Source organism: Pelophylax lessonae (assembly GCF_965119305.1).
Source record: "Pelophylax lessonae genome assembly, chromosome: 3".
Taxonomy (NCBI): domain Eukaryota; kingdom Metazoa; phylum Chordata; class Amphibia; order Anura; family Ranidae; genus Pelophylax; species Pelophylax lessonae.
The window spans coordinates 351,462,114-351,487,143 of NC_138770.1; the positions used below are offsets into that span (position 1 = coordinate 351,462,114).

The 25,030-nt window shown below is 41.8% G+C and overlaps 1 protein-coding gene across 1 annotated transcript in view; it reads left to right on the forward strand.

Annotated features, from left to right (window-relative positions):
- SENP6 (SUMO specific peptidase 6) overlaps positions 1-25,030 on the forward strand; it is a gene marked incomplete at its 3' end in the record, with an annotated part of 259,644 nt that overhangs the window by 22,527 nt on the left and 212,087 nt on the right. Inside the window, 1 exon segment of the mRNA XM_082250891.1 lies at positions 16,020-16,083. Coding sequence (XP_082107017.1) covers positions 16,020-16,083 — 64 coding nt within the window.

Consider the following 25,030-nt stretch of genomic DNA (forward strand, 5'->3'; position numbering starts at 1 on the left):
AAAATCCTTCATGATACCCCAAAAGGCAATAGGATATTCCCTGGATCAGTAAAGCAGAAAAGAAATTCACCTTTGGACCACATTGCATGTTACCCTGTATTTAGAGTGTAATAGGTTTCAGTTTCCCTCCTCCATGTGCCAGCAGGGGAGGAGTTCCTCTCCCTGGCAGCCACTGTCACATTTAATATCAATGTGATTAAGGGCTCTGCACACTCGCCCGTCATTTAGTTGCAGTGATCTGTGTATGAATGAACTACAAGTCCCGTCTGCTGCGGCAGCAGACGGCTTGTAGTTCTTATTGGACTGCGAGCACACTGATTACTGTACTCTTAGTCTATTCACATGTCATTCAAATTTCTAAATGAAAGCCCATTCAGAGGTACGGGCATAAAGCAGGAGGACATGTTTACAGGAGCTTGACATTTCATTCATGATCCACAGATCGCAGGTGCAAGACTTGCAGGCTCTTGTAGTGAAAAATAATGCACATTTTGCTCCTGAAGGTGAACTTGGCCTTTAACCACTTAAAAACCACCAGCCACAGTTGTATTGCTGCAGGCAACCCCTCCTGCGTGAACCAACGTAGGGGTACGTCGGTCGCACGCCTGGTGCTAGGAGGCAAGCGTGCGGGGTCGCTCTCCTGCCCCCACTCGGCAGCAGTGATGCCGATGCAGTTGGCCGGCGATCGCTCACTGCTGAGAGAGGACGGGCAGCTGTTGTAAACACAGCTGGCCATTCTTCTCTCTGGAAGGATCACAGAGCGCCTGTGATCCTTCTATATAGGATCACCGGTTTCTATCTATAATTTCAAAAGCCCCTCCCCCCACAGTTAGAAACACTCCCCTAGGCTTACATTTAACCCCTTGATCACCCACTAGGTTAACCCCTTCCCTGCCAATGTCATTACTACAGTAACAGTGCATATTTTTAGCACTGATTACTGTAGTAATGTCACTGGTTCCCCCAGTGTTAAAAATGCAGGTTAGGGGTCCAATCTGTCCGACACAATGTCGCAGTCTTGCTAAAAATCACGAATCGCCGCCATTACTAGTAAAAAATAAAAAAACATAAATCTTTCCCCTAGTTTGTAAGACTCGATAACTTTTGCGCAAACCGAAATACGCTTATTGCGATATTTATATATTTTCTTTTTTTTTAATATTTTTTTTTATATGTATTAATATCTAAATATGTAGCAGAAAATAAATTGGCCTAAAATGATGAAAACATTTTGATTTTTTAATTTTTTTTTTTTTTTTTTTTGGAAAATGTTATATAGCAGAATGTGAAAAATATAGTGTTTTTTTTTTTTTTTTTTTCATAATTGTCGCTGTTTTTTATTTATAGCGCAAAAAATAAAAATTGCAGAGGTGATCAAATACCACCAAAAGAAAGCTCTATTTGTGGGGAAAAAAAGGACATCAATTTTATTTCGGTACAGTGTCGCACGACTGCGCAATTTTCCGTTAAAATAACGCAGTGCCGAATCGCTAAAAATATGGCCTGGTCATTAAGGGGGCAAATCCTACTGGTCCAGAATTACTGTAAATTAATAAATACATTGTAGCATTGGTAACTTTTCTCAGGGGAGAGCTCCTGAGAAAATGCATACAAAGGACACTGGCATGTGTGTGGGTTGCTCTACCCTCTGAAGAAGCACAGAGATCACACCACTTCTGTGGCAATATAAGATTTTTAGTTACAAAAAAAGTTAACATCTAACAAAAACCGAAACATCAGCTTTTGGATGGACTGTCCCTTAAAGAATTCACCTTCACTACATACATTCATACATAGTGTGAACATGATGGTGAATACTCTGCAAACAGACACTTTTTTTTCCTAAATATGAACAGCCAGATCTGACTGCCTGATGAAAATCTCAGGTAAGGATCAGGTTTAGTGGTGTACCTAAAAAGCACTTGTTTTCACCTAGAGAGACTTGTAAAATAGTTCCTCAATAATTCCCGAGTGACCTGGCTCATTCCTGTCATACAGTCATGGCCAAAATTATTGGGATCCCTGCATTTGTCAAATAATGCACCACTTCGCCCAGAAAATTGTTGCAATTACAAATGTTTAGGCATTCTCATGTTTATTTTTTTTCATATTGGTATGACACAAAAAAGTGGAGAAACAAAAAGCCAAATCTGGGACACATTCAACACAAAATTCCAAAAATGGACTGAACAAAATGATTGGCACCCTCAATTTAGTATTTGACCGCACACACAATCTTTGGGAAAAATTACTGAAATAAATTGCTTCCTGTAACCATCGATGAGTTTCATACACCTCTCTACTGCATTTTTGGACCACTTTTCTTTGGCCAACTGCTGTTTTGAGATCTCTCCACAGTTGCTCTATGGGATTTAGATCTGGACTTATCACTAGCCAGTTCAGTACTCTCCAACGCTTTGTCTTAAACCATTTCTGGGTGCTTTTTTATGTGTGCTTTGGGTCATTGAACTGCTGTAAGACCCATGACCTCTGACGGAGACCCATCTTTCTGACATTGGGCCCTACTTTGCACCCAGGATTCTTTCGTAGTCTTCAGAAATAGATGGATAATTCGGCGGGTAGTTAGACTGTGTATCTATTGCTGTAGGTTAAAAAATCCACATGGTCTGTACAAGCTATATATTCCATAGATCCAAATCAAAGCTGGGTATGTGGAGCATATTTGAAATATGGACATTTTTCCCTATTTCAAATATTCAGGATTAGATATGGTACCTTTATGGATAACAGTTTTTGAATACTAACATACAGCTAATCAGAATAAATTTACCTTTTCTATGCTTTTTTAGATGTCTCCATATACACTATATACCCAATTCTGATTTGGATTTTTGGGATATATTGCGATATATGTTTAGCGAGCTCGTATAGACCATGTGAATTTTTTTACCTACGGCAATAGATACACAGCCTAACTACTCGCCGATTTAATCCATCTATGTCAGATGTTTATAGTAAGCAGATCCCCTTTTCATCAATCTTTTTTACTTTCCTCTTTAATAGTGACTTTCTGAAATTTCTATGCTAACTTTTAAATATTTGATGAATTGATCGTTGAAACATATATTGTTTTTGGGTTCTATTTGCACCTCTGTGTCTGCCCCCCAGACGTTTGCACACAAGAGTCAGATATACGCTGCCTCTGATAAGCCATGTTAACCGCTTGCCGACCGCTCACATGGATACTACTGCAGCAGTGCGGCTCTCCTGGGTCAAGCGACGTAGACCTACGTCGCTGGACTCCTCCCCTTAGCGGCGCACGCACGCCGCCAGAGGCTCGCTCCCGCTTTATTCGGACACAGCGGGAGTCGGGCCAGGGGAGGAGAGGCGGTGATCTGGAATTCAATTCCCAACCCTCAGAGAGGCTATTACCAGTCTACCCAGGGATCGAGTCAAAGCAGCTGCTTTAAAGCGGAGTTCCGGCCACAAAATCGACATAATTGATTTTGGGCCATCCGCTTGCTCTTGGTCACCTGAAAAAGAAATGGATAGTTACGTTTTTTTGTTTACTTACCTTGTTATTGAAGAAAATAAACTCACCTTTCTTCCACTTCCTCCCTCTGTGGCCGCGGCCCGCGTCGTCACTTCCTCTTTGCATTGATTCTTGGGAGCTGAACGTCGTCGCTCCCAGGAATCAATGCGACTGCACCTCATTCCCTGCTAAACAGCTTCTGGGCATGCCCAGAAGCTGTGGAGGGATGACGCGCCCGCATCGGAAGTGACGAGCGGGGCCGGTGCAGGCGCATTCTGGGAGAAGAGGACACGGAAGAGGACGCGCTGGCTTCAGCTGCCCACATCCGAGATGGCAGCGCTGGAGAAGAAATTTTCAAGGTAAGTATTTCTTCTAAAAGGTAAGTGCGACCCGGGGCAGTACAGAGGCTATCCATTGTGGAATGTACAAGCCCTGACTGTCCCGAGGGTATTTTTAGCTAAATTTCACACCAGTGGCCGGAACTCAGCTTTAAGTCTCCAGATCGGTCACTTAGTAGATCAAAAGGTATTGATACCTGTTCCAAATGAGGAACAGAGCAGAGGGTTTTACTCCCACATCATTGTGATAAGAAAACCCTCAGGGAGGTATAGTTTGATTTTAAATCTACACACTTTAAATCTCTCGATAAGGTACAAGCATTTTCGCATGGAATCGGTGCATTCCATAGGAAGTCTGCTGTATCCGAAATGTTTCATGGCAACACTGGACTTAAAGGATGCTTATTTTCCATCCCCATTCACCTGGCTTACCAGAAGTTCTTACGACTTGCAGTGAAGCTAGGGCCGGAAGTCAGACACTATCAATTTCAGACGCTGCCCTTCGGGTTATCCTCAGCCACTCGTATCTTCACCAAAGTCTTGGGGGAAGCTTTAGCCCTGCTGAGACAAGTCCATTCTGATCATCCCCTACCTGGACGACCTCCTAGTAGTGGCGGATTCAGGTCAGAAACTGGAAAAGGACCTCCAGACAGTTCAGGAGTTCCTTGGGTCACTAGGATGGATGATCAACAAACCGAAATCTTGCCTAACACCCTCCTAGAGAGTGACATATCTTGGATACGAGATCTCCTCTCTGGATCAGAAGATTTTTCTCACAAAAATCAAAGTTTTAAAGATGTTTCAAATGGTGGCTTCTTTATAAACCAACCAGTGGGTCTCACTCAGGGACATCACAAGAGTCATAGGCCTCGTGACCTCCTGTTTTTTTTTAACAGCGTCCCCTCCAATGGTTCCTGTTAAACTGGGACGGATTTCCAGATTCCTTGGAACTGAATGTGAAAGTTCCCCCCCAGGGTAAAAAGAACCCTATGGTGGTGGAGATCGCCACTTCACCTTACGAGAGAGTTGAACTGGGTTATTCAAGTATCGCAAAGAATAACCACAGACGCAAGCTCTTCCGGGTGGGGTGCACATCTCCAGAGCCAATTAGCACAGGGAGAATGGTCCCCGCTAGAAGCGCAGACTTCGATGAATCAGAAAGAGCTCATGGCAGTACAAAAAGCCTTAGAGGTCTTTCAGATAGACATAAAGGGAAGTCATCTGCAGATTCGATCCGACAACATCGCAACGGTGGCATACCTCAACAAATGGGGAGGTACACGGAGTCGGGGATTGCAGTTCATAGCCCAGAAAATATTCTCTTGGGCCGAGATGAATCTTGCCTCCATTTCAGCTCTTCATCTGAAGGGGACTCAGAATGTCTTAGCAGACCACCAAAGAGGTCTACAAAACAAAGAGGTTTTTTTCCCTGAACCAATAGGATCAGTCCCTGGGGATCGACGCCTTTGCAAACCACTGGTCTTTCAAACTCAGCTATGCCTTCCCTCCAGTCAGGCTAATCTCGGACGTCCTCCGGAAATTTCTCCAGGAGGATACCGATCTGATTCTAATCGCTCCCTTTTGGCCCAAAAGGCCATGGTTTTCACGCCTACAGGCCTTAACCTCAAAACCTCCAATAACTCTGCCTTTGAGCCAGGACCTGTTGACTTAGGGTTCGGTATCCCATCCGCACATCACGTCCTTGAAACTGACAGCTTGGTATCTGAAAAGCAGATACTAAGTTCCCAGGGATTCTCAGACAAGGTAGTGAAGACCTTGATCAATTGTCGAAAGCCTGTCGCAAGAGCAATATATTCCAAAGTGTGGAGGAGATTTAACTCTTGGCTGGCTGAAAATCATAGACCATCCCCGGATGTACCGTCTATTCTGGAATTTTTTCAAGAGGGCGTTGATAAGGGTCTCTCCCTTAGTTCTTTGAAAGTGCAGGCTGCTGCCATTAGCATTTTTCTCCAACAGTCCCTTTCAAACCCTTGAAGGATTTAACAGCAAAACTACTCACTCTGAAAGCTGCATTTCTTATTGCAGTGATGTCAGCTCGAAGAGTCCGTGAGTTGCAGGCCCTCTCAATTAGGGAGCCTTTTCTTATGATTTTTGAGGATAGAATAGTGTTAAAAACCGATCCAGGGTTTTTACCTAAGGTAGCTACTTCCTTCCATAGAGCACAGGATATTGTACTACCTACCTTTTTGTAGTTCTCCAAAAGCTGACAAGGAGAAGAATTTTAGTTTTTTGGATGTCAGAAGAGCTCTTCTGGCTTATCTAGAGGTGACTAAAACCTTTAGGAAGTGTGATACCTTATTTGTACTTTTTTCTGGCACACATAGGGGTAATAGAGCTTCTAAAGCCACCATAGCTAGCTGGATAAAGCAGGCTATTACAGAAGCTTATAAAGCAAAAAAAGTTGCTCCACCGTTTATCAACGCACATTCAACAAGGGCCTTGTCCGCGTCTTGGGCCGAAGGGGCTGGTGCCTCACCAGAACAAATCTGTAAGGCAGCTACCTGGTCTAACTTTTCGACCTTTGTTAGACATTATCGCCTGGACCTCCTCTCTTCTCAGGAACAGGCATTTGGTCGAAAGGTGCTCCAGGCAGTAGTCCATCCCTAGACTGGTAAGTTTCTGGCTCATCGTCTCATGGGCTGTCCTGGAAGACGACTTGAGAAAAGCGGAGTCAGACTTACCGGTAACTCACTCAATTTAATGCGTTTCCTGTCCTTGTAGGAGGAGCCCTAGGTCTCATGGGCTGTCCTGGAAAACTCTCAGAAAAGGAGTTACCGGTAAGTCTAACTCAGCTTTTTTTTTTCCCTGCAAAAACGTGCATTTATTTTTAGAAAAGTAAACCAGTTAACAGCCTTTTTTTTCCTTGAGAAAGCCTTGCCTTTCTATTGTCTCCGCCATCTTTATTATTGGTTTTTAAATCCGAGGTAATGTTCATTGACGTTCAAAGCGTAAAGAATGAGCAATGTGTACAGCCAACCAAACTACAAAAGCGTAAAAGCGGTACAATGTAGTAAAAAAGTAATATAGGATCATAAATAAGACCGTAGATCTCTTGTTCTAGCATTAACTTTCAAAAAAGATTAAAGAAAAGACCACCTTCTGATATAGACATGGCAGACAAACCTTTGCAACTACAGAGTGCTACACTCATGAGACCTAGTGTGAGGTTAATTATAACAATCTATACAGTACCAAATAGAGCGGGGCAAGACCTGGGGTAGCTAACCAAGCTTCCCTATGTTTATCAAACTTGTCAGGGCACCCACAATGTAAATAAATAACCTATCCTATCGCATACAGTTCCCCGACTTCAAATGTATGAGATTAGCCATGCATGCCTGAAACAGGACCTTGGAGAGGACTTCCAACACAAAGGCATCTTGCGTAACAATGTCTAGGATTCCCAATAAGCATTGCTTCGGTTCAGGGGCTAAGGTGATTTGAAATAGAGTTAGGAGTAGTGACTACCCAGTGTAATTTCGGGCAGCGCCATAGCATATGGATTAGGTCCCCACATTCCTGTTGACACCTGCTACATATAAGATTCTGTTACAATTACAAAGTATATAGTTTAGTGGGCGTGCTCTGAGCAGAATATATATTTGTGATATGCGATTAGAGACATTAAAAGAGCTGAGCTACCCTGCCTGTATTGTAGGTTCCAATTGGTCCTCCTCAAAGGCCTCAACATTTCATTACCATTTCTCACTTTCCCTACTCGGGTGTTCATCCAAATAGTCCAATAGGAGCCCCTAAGTAGTTTTAGCTGTTTGCAAGTGATTAAAAATAGGGGTAGGGGAGGAACGCCAGAGTTCTGATGGGCTCTGAGTGGAGAAGGCATGTTTTAATAGTAAGTAGTAGAACCACATATTTTTCGGTAGGTTAAACTTGGATCGTAAAGTGTCAAAAGGGAAAAGGTGACCAATTTCAAATATATGCGGTAGGTGTGTCACTCAAAAGGATTTTCACTTAGTGTATTGTAGCTTAGCTAGTTCGGGTTAGGCCAAGTTATGCTAAATGGGGCTATTGACCGTATGACTCGTGACTTGCTTCAATTTAACCCAGATTTTGTGTAACAGTCTATAAGTAGGAATAGTGTGTTGGGCTTACAAAAAGACTGTGATTCATGGCCTTCTGTTGGGAGCTAGAGGGCGTGCAATACAACTGTACCAGCTAGGAAAGTAGGAGAATATACTAAGACCATTGGACCTATGCTGCAATTGTCTGGCTAAGTAATACAGCCAGAGATTCGGCAAAACTATGACTTCCCCCCTGTCTATCTTTTGGGTGCTGTAATTGTTCTAGACGTATTCTTTTTATTCTTGGTGAGCAGTCTCCCCCCCCCCCCCATATCAAAATTTTGTGTTAACAATGGAGAATACTTTAAGACCACTACCAGTGAATTTTTGAGAAAGTATAACAATTGGAGCATGAATATAATTTTCATAAGATATGCTCTACCTGCCAGGGAGAGTAAGAATTTGGGCTATACCTTAACCACTTTGCATCTGGGCCAATTCTGACACTTCACTTCTACATGTAAAAATCTTTATTTATAAAATATAATTTTTTATATTTTGTTGCTAGAAAATAATTTATATCCCCAAACATTATATATATATTTTTTAGCAGAGGCTCTATAGAATAAAATGATGGGTTTTGCAATTTTTTATATAATGCGTTAATTGTGCAGCGGTTTTTTAAAAGCAATTTTTTTGGAAAAAGTACACTTTAATGATTTAAAAAAATAAATAAAACACAATATTTACCCCAATTTTTCTATAATGTGAAAGATTATGTTACATTGAGTAAATAGATACCTAACATGTCATGCTTTGGAATTTGGTATGCCCGTGGAATGGCGGCAAACTACAGTGCTTAAAATTCTACATAATCAACGCTTTAAACGCCTTCACAGTTTAGCAGTTTAGAGTCACACAGGAGGTCTGGTGCTAGAATTATTGCTCCCGCTCTGACGTTTGCGACAATAACATAAGTCGTGAGATCATTGTTTACATATGTATGTGGGAATAACGTATGTGTTTGCATTTGCGCATAAGCACGCGGGGACGGGGTTGCCTTTTACGTTTTTTTTTTTTTTATTTATTTCATACAAAACTTTGTTTTTTTTTTTACACTTTTTTTTTACACTTTTTTTTTTTTTTGGATTAATGTTATTGCTATCACAAGGGATGCACAATATTCCTTGGAACAACATGGGTCGTAACAGGTCCTCTTTATGGAGAGATCTGGGGTGTACTAGACCCCCAAATCTCTCCTCTGGCCTCCAATACACACATCAAACACAGGTCAGTCTGAGTGGCTGCTTTCCTGGCCACTAACGGGCAAGTAAACAAAGAGGCTGAACCGGAAGTGACAACATGCTCCTCATTTCCGGGGTCACAGAGAGGCAGGAACAACCTCAGTCTCCCGCATATGGTCTGCGGCTCCCTGATACCCGCTGGTGTCGTGCGATATCCCGGCTATCTGTGTCAGCTGTCAGAATGGAGCCGATGCTTCCTGTATAGTTCCGGCTCCGTCCTGTCATAGGCGGAGGGATATTAAATGCATTCCGCATGTGAGGAGACTGAGAAATACAGGAATCATCGGCTCTGCATGCTTCCTCCAATGCCGCTCCTCACACACTCCGCCAGCAGTACCCCACAGCAGTACTCACCAGCAGTAACCGCCAGCAGTAAGTCACATGTGCTAGGGGTGCAACTAGCCCACAGCACATGTAAATATCATGTATACATATACATTGTAAATATCCCATGTCAAAAAAACCAAAGAATTTCCAGTCAAATTTTACCAACCAGCCTGCGACCAACCAAACTAACCTGTCTTAACAGGATGCGTTAAAACCAGGGGTTTAGTTCAACACATTTGCAAATACAGTAAGACCAATATTAGTGCCAGACTCCAAATGTCACTAAACCAAGGGAACACTCGTCACATCCCTAATACATGTAGAAACTAGAGAGAAAACAGGTGTATCCAAAACAACGGACCCTGAAATGGCCCCATAGGACCCGTGTGTAGCGACAGGATACACCAATGTGGGACTTTAAAGGCGGGGTTCACTTGGTATATGTAGATAAATAATAATGAGAGCAATGAAATGAAATACAATAATTTTATTGATACATAGATAACATGAAATCTAGACCACCAGAGATGCAAAGCATCAGTACAGATATTAAAAATTGTGCAATAAAAAGGGAATGGGATTAAGAACCATATCCTAAAGCAACGGGTCACACAGGTCCGACATGTTTCGCTGCCATTTGTGGGCTTCTTCAGGGACCATAGATACTGGTGACCTCCGAATAGGTTCTAGATACAAATGATATATTATAAGTATCATATATACAGTTTTATTTTAACATTGCAAAAAGGTTTAGACAAAAACCATTTATATAGACATGTCAAATCAGACACTCACCAATATAATAAAATCCGGGGCACAGTTAATAGATCAATGGCAAATGGCATAATCTGCAAGTCCATCCGGAGAGTGCTCACACTCCTGGTTTAAGTCCAGCTAGGTATGTTCTCCATAATGTGGTAGAAACTGGACCGAACAGTGGCAGACCACGGGGGTTAATAGAGCGGCCAGCAATAAAGAAGATTAAATCGCTGCCTCCTTAAAGTCAAGCAAAAAAAGGAAGAAGAAAAAATTGGCATAAAAAAATCCATCAATGTATACGTGGTCTGGGATGGCGTCTATGTAAGCCAATATTGCCAGACCACTATTGTTATCAAGGTTTTAAGCCAATGAAGCGGACATAAATTGGGCAGTATATAGAGATAAGAAAGAAAAAAGTGCTTGATTATTTGGGCATCAGTTTTGACCAAATAATCAAGCACTTTTTTCTTTCTTATCTCTATATACTGCCCAATTTATGTCCGCTTCATTGGCTTAAAACCTTGATAACAATAGTGGTCTGGCAATATTGGCTTACATAGACGCCATCCCAGACCACGTATACATTGATGGATTTTTTTATGCCAATTTTTTCTTCTTCCTTTTTTTGCTTGACTTTAAGGAGGCAGAGATTTAATCTTCTTTATTGCTGGCCGCTCTATTAACCCCCGTGGTCTGGCACTATTCGGTCCAGTTTCTACCACATTATGAGGACATACCTAGCTGGACTTAGCCCAGGAGTGTGAGCACTCTCCGGATGGACTTGCAGATTATGCCATTTGCCATTGATCTATTAATTGTGCCCCGGATTTTATTATATTGGCGAGTGTCTGATTTGACATGTCTATATAAATGATTTTTGTCTAAACCTTTTTGCAATGTTAAAATAAAACTGTATATATGATACTTATAATATATAATTTGTATCTAGAACCTATTCGGAGGTCACCAGTATCTATGGTCCCTGAAGAAGCCCACAAATGGCGGCGAAACATGTCGGACCTGTGTGACCCGGTTGCTTTAGGATATGGTTCTTAATCCCATTCCCTTTTTATTGCACAATTTTTAATATCTGTACTGATGCTTTGCATCTCTGGTGGTCCATATTTCATGTTATCTATGTATCAATAAAATTATTGTATTTCATTTCATTGCTCTCATTATTATTTATCTACATATACCAAGTGAACCCCACCTTTAAAGTCCCACATTGGGTGTATCCTGTCTCTACACACGGGTCCTATGGGGCCATTTCAGGGTCAGTTGTTTTGGATACACCTGTTTTCTCTCTAGTTTCTACATTTGCAAACACATGCGTAAGCTGCAGACACCCCGGCAAGGCACCCTGATATGTGCAGTCCTTAACTCTACATTTTATAGAGTCTCCACACTTGGAGCACATGTATTCTGATGGCTAGATGGAGGACAGGTGACTGGAGGGAGCCCACCCCTCCTTAAAGGCACATTGCATAATGGCCGCAAAGGTGTCAGTGTGTTGCCTGACCAATATAACAATACAAAAAGTGGTCACTTCCCCCACCTATAATTGGCCTAAACTGCAAGGAGCACTGGAAGGGCAAACGCATTTCAAAAAAGCCAAGGAATTTCCAGTCAAATTTTACTAACCAGCCTGCGACCAACCAAATTAACCTGTGTAACAGTATGCGTTAAAAACAGGGGTTTGGTTCCACACATTTGCAAATACATGCGTAAGCTGTAGGCCCCGGCAAGGCACCCAGATATCTGCAGTCCTTGGCTTTTTTGACATGCGTTTGCCCTTCCAGTGCTCCTTGCTGTTTAGACCAGTTATAGGTGGGGAAAGTGACCACTTTTTGTATAATTATAAATATCCCAGCATGTGCAGTGCTCCTACCACCATGACCACTTCAAGTTACTGATGTGGTCATGGTGGTTAGAGCTTTCCTTTACTATCTCTCAGAAGAAGTAAACCTCTGTATACTTTGCATTTCATTTTATCATCCTCTGGTTGTGTTAAATTGGTGGTGGGAGGGGGGCCCGGAGTTCCACCTCCCTGAAATTAGTTTCTGCAAGTTGGGATGTCTGTTGTCCCCACACGCCCCCCCACCCACGGGTGCGCGGACTAAGATGCTGCGCCGGCCGGTAATTGCGGCCTGCTGTAGGAAGATGCTTACATCAGGGAACTGGCGCCCTCTTGTTGTGGCTGGGGCTGCAGCAAGCAGTCACTGGTGGCGCTGAGGGTTTCCCTGCCTGCTCTCACTGCTTGAAGAGGTTGAAGATATTGAGGGCTTGATCTGTCGCCCTGTCCTTACCGGTGAGTGGACAGGGAGTGTGGGGCAGCTGGTCGGAACAACCTCAGTTCCATTTACAAACCCACAAAGATGGAAACAGTTTTTTCATTTATTTTAATTTTTTCCATTAAAATTATTATTTTTTTTTTTTCTCATGCCACCCAGCCGAAGGCCCCTTTCATATGGGCTGTCTGATCAGGTCCGCCTGTCAGTTTTTCAGGCGGACCTGATCAGACCCTCCAGTCTCCTCTATGGAGTGGCGGATGTCCGTTGACAACCGCCACTATCCGATCCTGTTGGCCAAAAACAGACAGATGGTGGTCCTACTTTCCATCGGATCGAATCAGATGGCATCGTATTGAGATGGACAGGCAGTCAGTTTCCATCTGACTCCCCCATAGAGGAGAGCGGGACTCTTCTGTCGCTCTTTATAGCGGAGCGGAGAAGACCTGTCATCAACCTGTTTAATGGGGATTAGCAGAGAAATACCCACTGAGCAAGCGGATTCCACTTAGCGGAGGTGCACATGTGAAAGGGGCCTAAGGTGGCATGAGTTACTGGATCTCCTATCGCCTCCAACTTGCAGCACTGCCCTTCCCTAGTGAGCCGCTGCCCATCACACCATCAAGTACACACGGGTCGAATGTCGCGCAACATCAGCCGGTTCATTAAAAACTGGTTGCCATTCAGCCTGTGTCTGAATGTGTCTGACATAAGCCGTCCATTCGGCATGCGTGGGAAAAAATTGGCTAACTTTTTTTTTAGCTGGCTCCTGGATTTCAAGCAAATTTGTTAAGCCCTGTCCTACTACTACTACTTAAAAGCTCCAAGTCTTTTTGTTAGGTCATCATTAGATTTCTTCATCAGGACTGCACATCGCTCATTCAAATCTTCAGCTGTGCATGCAGTGGTCTGATTACACTTTGACACCACAGCAGGACTGGACTGTTGATGCCCTACTTTCCATATGCACAGCATTGCTAGCAAATGCTTGTTTCTGTTTAGGGGAACATTCAACAACAGTTGCACTTCCATTATCCCACAATCCTGTAGGCTTTCTCCTCTCCTTGCTGCTACATACCTCCCAACTTTCTGAGATGGGAGATGGGGACACCTTTTAGCAAAAAGTATGTAGGCAAAAGACACACTTCTGCCTCACCCTCATTACATGAAAAAAGGGTAATTTTAGTTTATTTTTGGCTGTTGAAATATGTTAATGAACCACAATGGATCGTAAAAAGGTGTGAAGGGAGCTCCGTTCAAGCACCCGACAGCCCTTTAAAGAGCTCTTGATGCTAGAGGCATTTCCTGGGCTTCCTGATCATGTGATATAATATTTGCCTGTCACAGTGATCTCTTGATTCTGAACCCATCCAACCAGCTATTGATTTTAACCACTTCAGCTCCGGAAAGTTTTACCCCCCCCCCCCCTTAATGACCAGGCCATTTCTTGCGATTTGGCACTCCAATTTAACGAAAAATTGCGCGGTCGTGCGACGCTGTACCTAAATACAATTGATATCCTTTTTTTTCCCCACAAATAGAGCTTTCGTTTGGTGGTATTTGATCACCTCTGCAGTTTTTACATTTTTGCGCTATAAACAAAAAAAATAAAGTGACAATTTTGAAAAAAAAAACACAATATTTTTTACTTTCTGCTATAAAACATCGCCTATAAAAAAAAAATCCATTTTTTTTGTTACCGTTTAGGCCAATTTCTATTCTGCTACATATTTTTGGTTTAAAAAAAAAAAACCCAGAAAGCGTATTTTAATTGGTTTGGATTTTTGGACTTTTTATTTATTTTGCATTAGTATTGGCGGCGCTCAGCGATTTTTGATTTTTTTTTTTTTTTTTAGCAGGGCGGCGGACAGATCGGACCCCTAACTGACATTTTTAACACTTTTTGAGGACCAGTGACATTATTACAGTAATCAGTGCTAAATATGCACTGTTACTGTATAAATTAATACTGTATAAATGACACTGGCAGGGAAGGGGTTAACACTGGGTGTGATCAAAGGGTTAAATGTATGCCTGTTTGTGCTTACTGACTGTGGGGGGGGGGGGGGGGGGGCTCTTTGATGGGCACAGAGAGATCGGGGTTTCAGCTGAACCTCATGATCTCTCTGCCTGTGTGACAGAAAAACCGCCTGCTTGTTTACATAAGCAGGCAGGTCTTCTGTCAGTTTCTGTGAAGATAGTGGAAGGCCGGTGGCGATCGCCACCACTCCTCCCACAGTCTGACTTTCGCTGTACCTAATCACAGCGGGAGCGCGGTGCGCGTGCCGCCGACACTGCGTGCACATAATCACATAAATCTACGGGATTATACACAGCCGAGCCTCCGTGCTGCAGTGTATCTGTGTGGGATTGTCGGCAAATGGTTAAACAGTGACTGGTAGCTGTCAGTCCCCTCCGCCATGCTGCCACAAATATGCATGTGACAACTGGTTAATGCACAGTTAGGAATACATATGTGAACTGTTTTATTTGCCAATGATTGGGAAATACGTTCATCCAGTATTGATCTAGGCATAGCTACCAGCTTGCTCAAACTAGGCAGTCCACTTTTGTTGAGAAGCAACTCTAGCCTGTAATTGGACAATGAAGGAGCAGCAACACATTGATGAAGACATCCCTGCATTCTCCCTTTCTGTAAGCATTTTTGCAGTAGACCCAGAAATGTTTGTTCAGGTTAGTAGGTTGATGGTGCTAGGGAAACTCATACCTAAAACCAGCAGCCTAAACACTTGGCAACCTAAAGGCCCAGTTCACAAATGTCAGACACTTTATAGTCCTTTGGTGGCTTTATTACACATGGACCATGTATTACAATGAAAGGCTTTTCTGACAGCAGTATTTAACAAGCCACAGGTATTTTCAGACCTGCAGCTTTCATTGGTAAAATTGTTTAACTTTTAAAACCGTTTGCATGCTATAAGAAGGAATGCTTTTTGATATGTCTAAAACACCACTTTAATAATTTCTAAGGATTATATTGTTTTATGTGAGGTATATGGAATTATGCAGCCACAGATTTGCATTTTTAGGGCCAACACAGTAAATGCTCAAGTGTTTTTAGGGGTTTGGTGGCACCATGCTATATTGGTAAGGATACCAGCAGGTGCATATGAGAGAGTTTGCACAGCCAGGATTTGTAGTAATGTACAGTTATTAGAAGGTAAGACGAAAAATCACTGATCTCAGTAAAATCAATAGACGATGCAGAAATGTTTTTGGTTTGTTTCCTAATCTCATGATTTTAGCCAAGATTGATTAGCACATTATTTTGCATCCATACTGTGCAATTAGGACTAAAATCAACAGTAATCTATTATAATAGAACACAAACAGCAACCATTATACCATGTGACATTTATAACTGTGTAAAATATTACAAATATAAATGAAAACAAATCATGTAAAATAAAATTTGTATACACATTACTTTTTATTCTTATTCATAGTGATATAAACTTGCTCAGCCTCGAAGAAAGTGATGGATCCAGCTCTGAGCTTAGAGAACAAAAGGCAAGTTGACAATGTTTTTGCTTCTACAAGTTCTTTCCTGCAGTTTTTTTCATATAAAAGAACGTACAACCTCAATTCCAAAAAAATCTACATGAAAACAGAATGCAATGATTTGCAAATCTCATAAAACCCATATTTTATTCACAATAGAAAACATATCAAATGTTTAAACTGAAAATGTACCACTTAAAAAAAAAATAATAAGGTCACTATGATGAAATTAATGGTAGCAACACATCTCAAAGAAGTTGAGACGGGGCCTTGTTTACAACGGGATAGCATCCCCTCTTTTTTAACACTCAAAATATCTGGAAACTGTGGAGACCAATTGCTGGAGTTTTATGAGAGGAATGGTGTCCCATTCTTGACTGATATAGGATTCTAACTGTTCAACAGTCCTGGGTCGTCTTTGTTGCATTTTTCATTTAAAGATGCGCCAAATATTTTCAGTTGGTGAAAGATCTGGACTGCAGGCAGGCCAGTTAAGCATACCTGTGATTTCAGTTATATAAATAAAAACTTTGCGACCCTAAAAAATAATCTTAAAATTAAAGACAACAGCTGCAGCACTCAGAATCAATTACCCTTCTGTGTAAAATGTGTGCACAAATGTGCCATGTGAAATCATGAAAAAACTCATCACCAGCGATGTGATAAAAACACAAACTAGTGAAAATCGAAATGAGTCAAAATTTTTACAATAATTGAATCCATACAAAAAAACTTGAAAATCCTTTGTCCCAAATGATGACAAAGATTTAAACATGTATGTGCAACTTTCCAGGCAGTACATAAATTCAGCCCGTGTGATTTAAACCTTGAAACGTCTTCAACCAAAAAGTGACATAAATCTTAAGCATTACACACTTAAACAAAATTCACTCATACACCCATTATATATTCTTATAGCTGACCTCTGGGAAATTTAGAAATGATCACTTGCAGTAGGGCTTATTGTGATGACTGGCTTTTTGGGCATTTCTCCTCGAATATGTGCTCTTCTCAACCCAATCCAGACGTGAACCAAATGAGGACTATTGAGGACCTTTAAATTGTAAAGGTCACGTAACACCTTTTCCCCTTTTAAGAGCCAGGAACACTGGCAAGCTAGTAATTGTTCAAATGAAGAGGTTATCTCCGTAATAAACAATGGCCATAAAAGATACAAGAAGAATACAAATAGTGTTCTCTGTATAATAAAGTACCCAGACTCTTCTACTATGAAGCCATGTTCGTTAGAGGTGCGCATCTTCACTGGTTTCACAATTCCATTAGATTAGGATTATCTGGTCAACGATTCCATTTGATTCGATTCCACGATGCATCACAATGTATCACAATTACTGCTCATGGTTTTCATCAACAATTCGAGGAGAAATGCCCAAAAAGCCAGTCATCACAATAAGCCCTACTGCAAGTTTTCATTTCTAAATTTCCCAGAGGTAAAATGGGTGTATGAGTGGATTTTGTTTAAGTGTGTAAAGCTTTTTTTTTTACACAGCATGGATCACTGTTCCTTCTTTTGGCTAAATGAAGTTTGTAGGCAGGACATAAAATGTAGAACTTTACACTGTGTATTCTGCCTTCCATGCACACACCCTCGAAATGAATATTAGGTTATTACTGACATTTTACCATGCGTTTAATCCAAACCTAGGATATAAAAAAAGAACAAACGAGAAGTGATATATCCATGTGTTATGCCTTCCATTCCATTGTAATTTTTTAATTACACATTCTTTTCAGAACACAAAGCACAAGGCAGGTGCCGTGGCCTGCTTCCCCCTGTGTGTGTCTGCAGGTTTATCCAGACAGGAGTTGATACCAGGATAGCATAAATGAATTGTTTCAACAGGCAAAAAGTAATTCCACCCAAACAGGATAGTGGGCTTGGGTGCTGGCATTTACCCGTTGGCTTTCTTAAGGAACACAGCAGCTAGATCTTCTCCCCACAATTCAGAGATCTGTCCCTCCTGACACTCAACTGACCTCCAGTTGTTGTTATTTAGCAGTTTTTTTTTTCCCCCGAGGAACACAGCAGCTAGATCTTCTCCCCACAATTCCCAGCTCTGTCCCTCCTGACACAACTGATCTCCAGTTATTATTTAGCAGTTTTTTTCCCCTGAAAAATAACCGAACAGTCCAGATAGAATAACCCATTGCCATGGCTGTAACAGCACACCAGGGAACGAGCTTGGAAGGAACCTAAGTGCACACATCACTTTTCACCTGGGAGAGTGCTCCCTGCATACTCTACTTGCATGTCAATATAATAGACTGTAGAGTCTATAACTGTTATACAGTTATTGGAAGTATATAAAATGTGTATACTGGGATCCACCTTAAAAATGACAAAGTAGAAAACAAGTAAACAGTTATTGTCCTACCCTAATGATAGGGAATACAGTTCATTAGGAGAAATGTATGCAGTCCTAGAATTTAGCCTTCCTCTAAAGTGAGTGTAGTACTCTACACCGAAACTTCTCACAGGTTAAAAAATACATTCAGTATAGTGCAGAACCACTTTTGTTAACTACCACCATTAGCCTGTTACCTTGAGGTGTTGACCTACTATTTCGATCAAAAAAGCACTTCAGCCTCCTTTAAGGGATCAAATTTTTAGGTCATGTCCAAAGAGATATCCTCCTCTAATGAATGTAATGCCGTCACATGCATTTAAAATACAATGAGAGCGATCATAGTGCTTTCCGTATGAACATATTTTATTGCATAAAAAGAAAGAAACTCACTTAAACTCAAAAAGTGCACTAATCCAGTGCACTACATGGTACAGGCATTCACATAGGAGAAAGGCACTACTGTCGGGAGGGCAGGCATGATAGAATCCCCTTTGACAAACAGCCCTAGTGAAGTTCATTCATACTGGCTCCATGCTGGGAGTTCCGTTCTGCTTCTCCGTTCCCCAGGGAGGGGCCCACGTTCACCCCAAAAACCCTCCAGCGATAGAGGGGGGGACAGCTACTTATCATACCAGGAACTGGGTAGGCACCACTCCTGACAGACCACCGCGCCATCAGGCTGTGGGTGGCTGTCGGCCAGGAGGAACGCTGCAACTCGGGCTGAGGCCAGGTCTTATGCGCCCTTGCGAGATGTTTAACTCGCAGGCCAGTCCCCGTCCAGTGGGGCTATGTCGCGGCCGACCTAGTGCAGAGCTGAGGCCTGCATGCGCTTACTGGCCAGACTGGGGGGAACCTCTGAATCTAGATTATCCAGTCCAATGCCCAGTCCAGCAGTTGATAGTAGATCCTCACAGGAACAAAATAACAAAGATAGGAAAAAATCCATTTAAAAGCAAAAAAAAAAAAAAAAATTGCTATGACCAGAGATCCCAGCAAGGAACTAGGTCCTTACCACTTACTAGGCAGAAAATAACTGAGTGCCTATAGCGGAGTGTGGGTGTATACCCCCTGAGACTGCCCATAGGCGTAGTCAAGCTTTTTCCTCCCTGGTGTCCTACTCTTGTAGGGGGCAGTATAACTCAATGGTTAGATTTAGGAGCTGTGTCCGTCAATGAACAAAAGAGAAATAAAAGATTTCTTTGATTTTGAGAACAAAGCCTTACCTTAGCACTTGCTGTATTTCTTAGAAAGCTTATCTTTTGCTGGCGTGTAGATTTGGGATAGAGAAAAGATACAGGAAGAAGTTTACCAGCTGACCTCATTGGCGCACACCCTTCACCCATCAACTATGTTTGCACAGCATCCCATATATTGGTGCATTTACGCAAGAACAATGAGGCTCCATTCACATGTGTTTCCAAATGCATGGTAACTCACACAGAAAATGCACCGTTTGCCATGCGTTTTAGAAACACTGCAAACACGCATCATGTTAGTGAGGTCATTACACGTTAAAGGCTCCCTGAGTGCAGCAAACACACCAAAAACTGTGGTAACACACCATGCTCTGTTTCAAAAAAACAGGGCAATTGTTACGTGTAGGGCAGCCCTTTAAAGGGAATTGGCTGCCCTATGCGTGACGAGTGAAAACGCTCCAAAACACCTAAAACAAACGCATGCGGAAATGTGCGCTTTCGCTACATAGAGATGTGAACGAGGCCTGATAACTGAGTGTCTCTGTCCACTCCCTCATATGTACTTGTATAATGATGCTCAAATACTATGCAATCTGCTTGTACAATCTCTGTACAATTTCCTTTAGATTTACCTTGAGATTTACCAGAACTATACAAAAAAGGATGACACACTTGAACAATTCATTCAGTTTGTATCAAATCAGACAGGCCCTTGTACCACAAAGCTGATGGGAGATCTAAAGTAAATTGTACAATCATATTGTAAAAAAAGTGGTTGGAAGGTGGTATTGTAACGAGGGAGCTGTGGTCCAGAGTGGTGAACATCCTATTATGGCCTCTTCGGTGATGCAACAAGAAAGTGAAGATATCTGGGAGATGATCTACAAGAAGTGATGCAATCGGAAAATCATGTTAAAAATTTAAAAAAACGGACAAGATTTTAATCGTCCCGTGGATAAGGTAAGCCAGAGAAAAGCACACTTTTACAAAGTTTTATAAAGTGGATGTGTTGGCATCTGCGGCTGCTTCTTTTTGCAGGCTGCTGTTTAGAGAACCTGGTCCTCGTTGAGGGTGTATGTTTTTTCAGGTGAGCTCCAGTTGTTTTGGTTGAGCTCAATGTTACCTGGTTGGCTATGGTTAGCCTTGGGAGTTTTTTTCTGCTGTTTTTCTACTCCTCATGTTTAACACTGCTTTGGGACGCCCCAATGGTTAAAAAGAATCAGGACCTGTGTCTGCCAAAGAACGAGAGAAAATGGGATTTTTGACTTACTGTAAAATACATTTCTCTGCATTCAATGACGGACACAGTACCCATCCCTCTGTGGAACTGGCTTTCTTTTGAAACTGCTTTTAACAAAACTGAGTGCCTATAGCTGTGTAGGTGTATACCTCCTGCCTAGTATCCTACTCCTGTAGGGGGCAGGATAACCCAATGGTTAAGAAGAATCAGGAGCTGTGTCCGTCGGTGAACATCAGAGAAGTGGTCAAAAATCCAATTTTTTTTTTTTCTGCAACCAAAGTACATTAATGGTTTATTGGTACATAGGAGAGCTGGATTCTAGAAAAAAAAGGGGTGAACTTATCCTTTAAATGAGATTTGGCCCAGGGAAGACGGCGGTGTTTCTGCATCATATTCAGATGTGGCGGCTTCTTTGCATTATAGCGTTTTACCTTTCAGTTTTGGATGGCACAGAAAACTGTGTTCACAGACAGTAATTTTTGGAAGTATTTCTGAGCCCATACCGTGATGTCCATCTCAGAATCATGCCTGTTTTTTTAATGCAGTGCCATCTGAGGCCTGAAGATCATGGGCATCCAGTATTTTGCATTGGCCCTGTCCCTTGCACACAGATTTCTCCAGATTCCTGGAATCTTTTGACGTTATGTGCTGTAGATGATGATATATTTAAAATCTTTGCAATGTTATGTTGAGGAACATTATTCTGAACTGTTCCAACAAGTTTTAACTTTTCACAGATTGGTGAATTTCTTCCCATCTTTACTTCTGAGACACTCTAGCATGCTCATTTTATACTCAGTCATGTTACTGGCCTGTTGCAAAATGTTCTTACAGCTCTTTCTTGTTAGTACCACATACTAGATTTTTGTTTCCCTGTCCCAACTTTTTTGAGACCTGTTGCTGCCATAAATTTCAAAATGACCTAATGGTACAAGTTCTAACCTCTGCCCCAAGCACCGCAACGTACCTGTACTTCCTGGTTTAGAAGCACACATTCCCCCTGCTGACCTGTGCTGTGATTGGACACGGCACATGTTTGTCAGCAGGGTACATCCAATCATTTGGGCTATATATATGCTGATTGGCTGTGGCAAATGTGGTGTGTTGTGGTAAACACAACACATAGATCTGGCTGGATTTCTCCCTGCTTTCACTTGCTGTTCAGAACTGAAAGCAAGGAGAAACCCAGCAAGATCAGTGAGTAAAAGTATACACTTGTTAGGCACACAGTTAACCCCTTGATTGCCTTCCTCATCTCTCTGGTCACCCAGCCAGTGTCATTGGTACAGTGTACTGTATTATACCTGATCACTGTATTAGTGTCACTAGCAACGTCGGTGTCCCTCCCAGTTAGCTCCAGATTTCCCACCACACTATCGCAGTTACACTGTAATCGCCAATACTAGTATAGTGTCTGTATGGATCAGTTTCTTGATCACGATCAGAACTATACTAGTGTACCCAAAAATGCAGTGTCTGCCCCGATCACCGCTAGCACTTGCGACATGTGGCAGAATACATTTTGGCTTAAATTTATGAAGAAATTCGATTTTATTGGATATGATTTAAAACCCACAGTAGAAAATAATATTTTTCAAAATTTCAATATTTTTTATTTTGTATAGTAAAAAATAAACCCAGTGATGACCAAATGCCACCAAAAGAAAGCTCTATTTGTGCGAAAAAAATATTTGAATTTCATTTGTGTACAGTATTGTGTGATCCCGCAGTTACCAGTTAAAGAAGCACAGTGCCGAATAGTAAAAAATGGTCTGGTTATGAAAGGGGGTAAACCTTCCAAAGGTCAAATGGTTAAACATTTGATATGTTTTCTATTGTGAATAAAATATTGTTGTAATTTTTGCAAATCATTGCATTCTGTTTTTATGTAGATTCTACACAGCATCCCAGCTTTTTGGAATTGAGGTTGTATAAAAGGCTGATCATTTCCATGTCAATTTGTTTTAAAATTCCTGTGTTTTTGTAATTCCCCATGAATGCGGGGCAGTCATGTACACTGTATTACCAAAATTATTGAGACACCTGCCTTTACACGCACATGAACTTTAATGGCATCCCAGTCTTAGTCGGTAGCGTTCAATATTAGGTTGGCCCAAGCTTTGCAGCAATAACAGCTTAAACTCTCCTGGGAAGACTGTCCACAAGGTTTAGGAGTGTGTCTATGGGAATGTTTCACCATTCTTCCAGAAGCGCATTTGTGAGGTCAGGCACTGATGTGGAAGAGAAGGCCTAGCTCACAGTCTCCACTCCAATTCATCTCAAAGGTGTTCTTTCGGGTTGAGGTGCAGGCAAGTCAAGTTCCTCCACCCCAAACCCACTCATCCATGTCTTTTATGGACCTTGCTTTGTGCGCTGGTCCAAATCATTTGGTGAAGGGGGTATTATGGTGTGGGGTTGTTTTTTAGGGGTTGGGTTTGGTCCCTTAGTTCCAGTAAAAGGAACTCTTAAGGTGTCAGCATACCAAGGCATTTTGGACACTATCATGCTTTAACGCTGCAAGATTAAGCGTTAAAAAAACGCAATCTCGATTTACACACCACGATCTTAAAACTGCATGTCCTCAAATTCTTATGCCTCATGCACACTAGGCGTTATAAAAAAAAAAAAGCCAGTAACTTTGTAGTGAGTTTTTTTAGCTTTTTAGCATTGGCGTTATTAGTTAAAAATCCCCTTTCTGCTATTTTAGTGACTCCGACTTTCCCACAATGCAATGCCTGCCAGAATTGCGTTGCATAGGTGCAGGGGAAAAAAGGGCCCTACAACATTTGTGCAAATGTGGACCCTTTGGAACGGGGGACAGGGCCAAGTTTCGCTGTCTGGGTCAATGGGCACAGCAATGGGGCTCAAAAGTGAGTAGGCACAAGTGCCCTATGGGAAGCGTTTCCCCTGGAAGCACAGGACAGCGAGGAGGAGCCAGCAGCACTGGTGAGGGACCCAGGAAGAGGAGGTTAAGGACCGTTCTGTGCAGTTCTTTTACAACCTCTTTTAGGAACAACCACACACACACACACATTCCAATTTAAGTTTCTTTGTACATAGTTTCAGATAGAGCAAGTTTGAAAAGCAAATAGCTGTGCACTGTTTAAAAAATGCTTTTCTGTTTAAAAAATAGTAGGAAAATCAGTTTAAATATGTATACAAATAAAAAATAGTCTGAAATAACAAATTCTTGTTGAAGTAACTGATGTTCAGCAAGTACAAGATTAATATGAAGGTTTTGGTTATAAACACTGATTTTTAGGCAGGTAAAAAGAAAAAGTGTCAAGCAGCTCATTTCAGCTAAGTGGCTAAGCAGTTAGCACTTTTTACTGGCTGCATTAGGGTTGTTGTTTTGAATTGCAACCATGGCACTGCCCGCCTGTAGCTTGCATGTCTTCTGTGACTGTGTGGGTTTCTTCTGGGTCTCTGGTTTCCTCCCACACTGCAAAGATTTGCTGTTCGCTTAATTGGCTCCTGTCAAAACTGGCCATACATAGTATGTATATGTATGATAGTGAGTTAGGGCGTTTACATTGTAAGCTCCTTGAGGGCTGAGACTGATGTGATTTTATAATATACTGTTTACACAAAGCTCTGTGTAAATTGTCCGCGCTATATACTGCGTGTGGGTGTATGTGTATATGTGTGTGTGTGTGTGTGTGTGTGTGTGTGTGTGTATATATATATATATATATATATATATATACGGTATATACAGATCTGTTTGTTTTCGTTTGTTTTGTCTTTAAGATTGAAATTTTAAATGTTCTAAATAAAATCTGATTAAAAAGGTTACATTGCTCCTAAAGTGGTTGTAAACCTCAGACATGTCATTTCTGTCTGCTGCTTCATTCCTCTGCCATATTTGCATAAAATCACTTCTAAAAGTTTCCCGACACCAAGAGAAAAAAGGTGACATGGGAGGGACCTCCAGCTGGTTGACAGACTCAGCTCTGTTCCTGTGTGCTGTATGAAGAGGAGTGTGTCCCCCCTCCCTCCCATCAGCTCTGAGCTCTCCTTACTGAGCTCTGCAGAGTGTAATTTCAGCTCTCCACCCACTATTTTCTGACAGTTCAGACAATCTCGTTATAAATTCTGGATTTTGATCAGCAGTAGAGAAGACCACAGATAAAAAGGTACTATTTATCTAG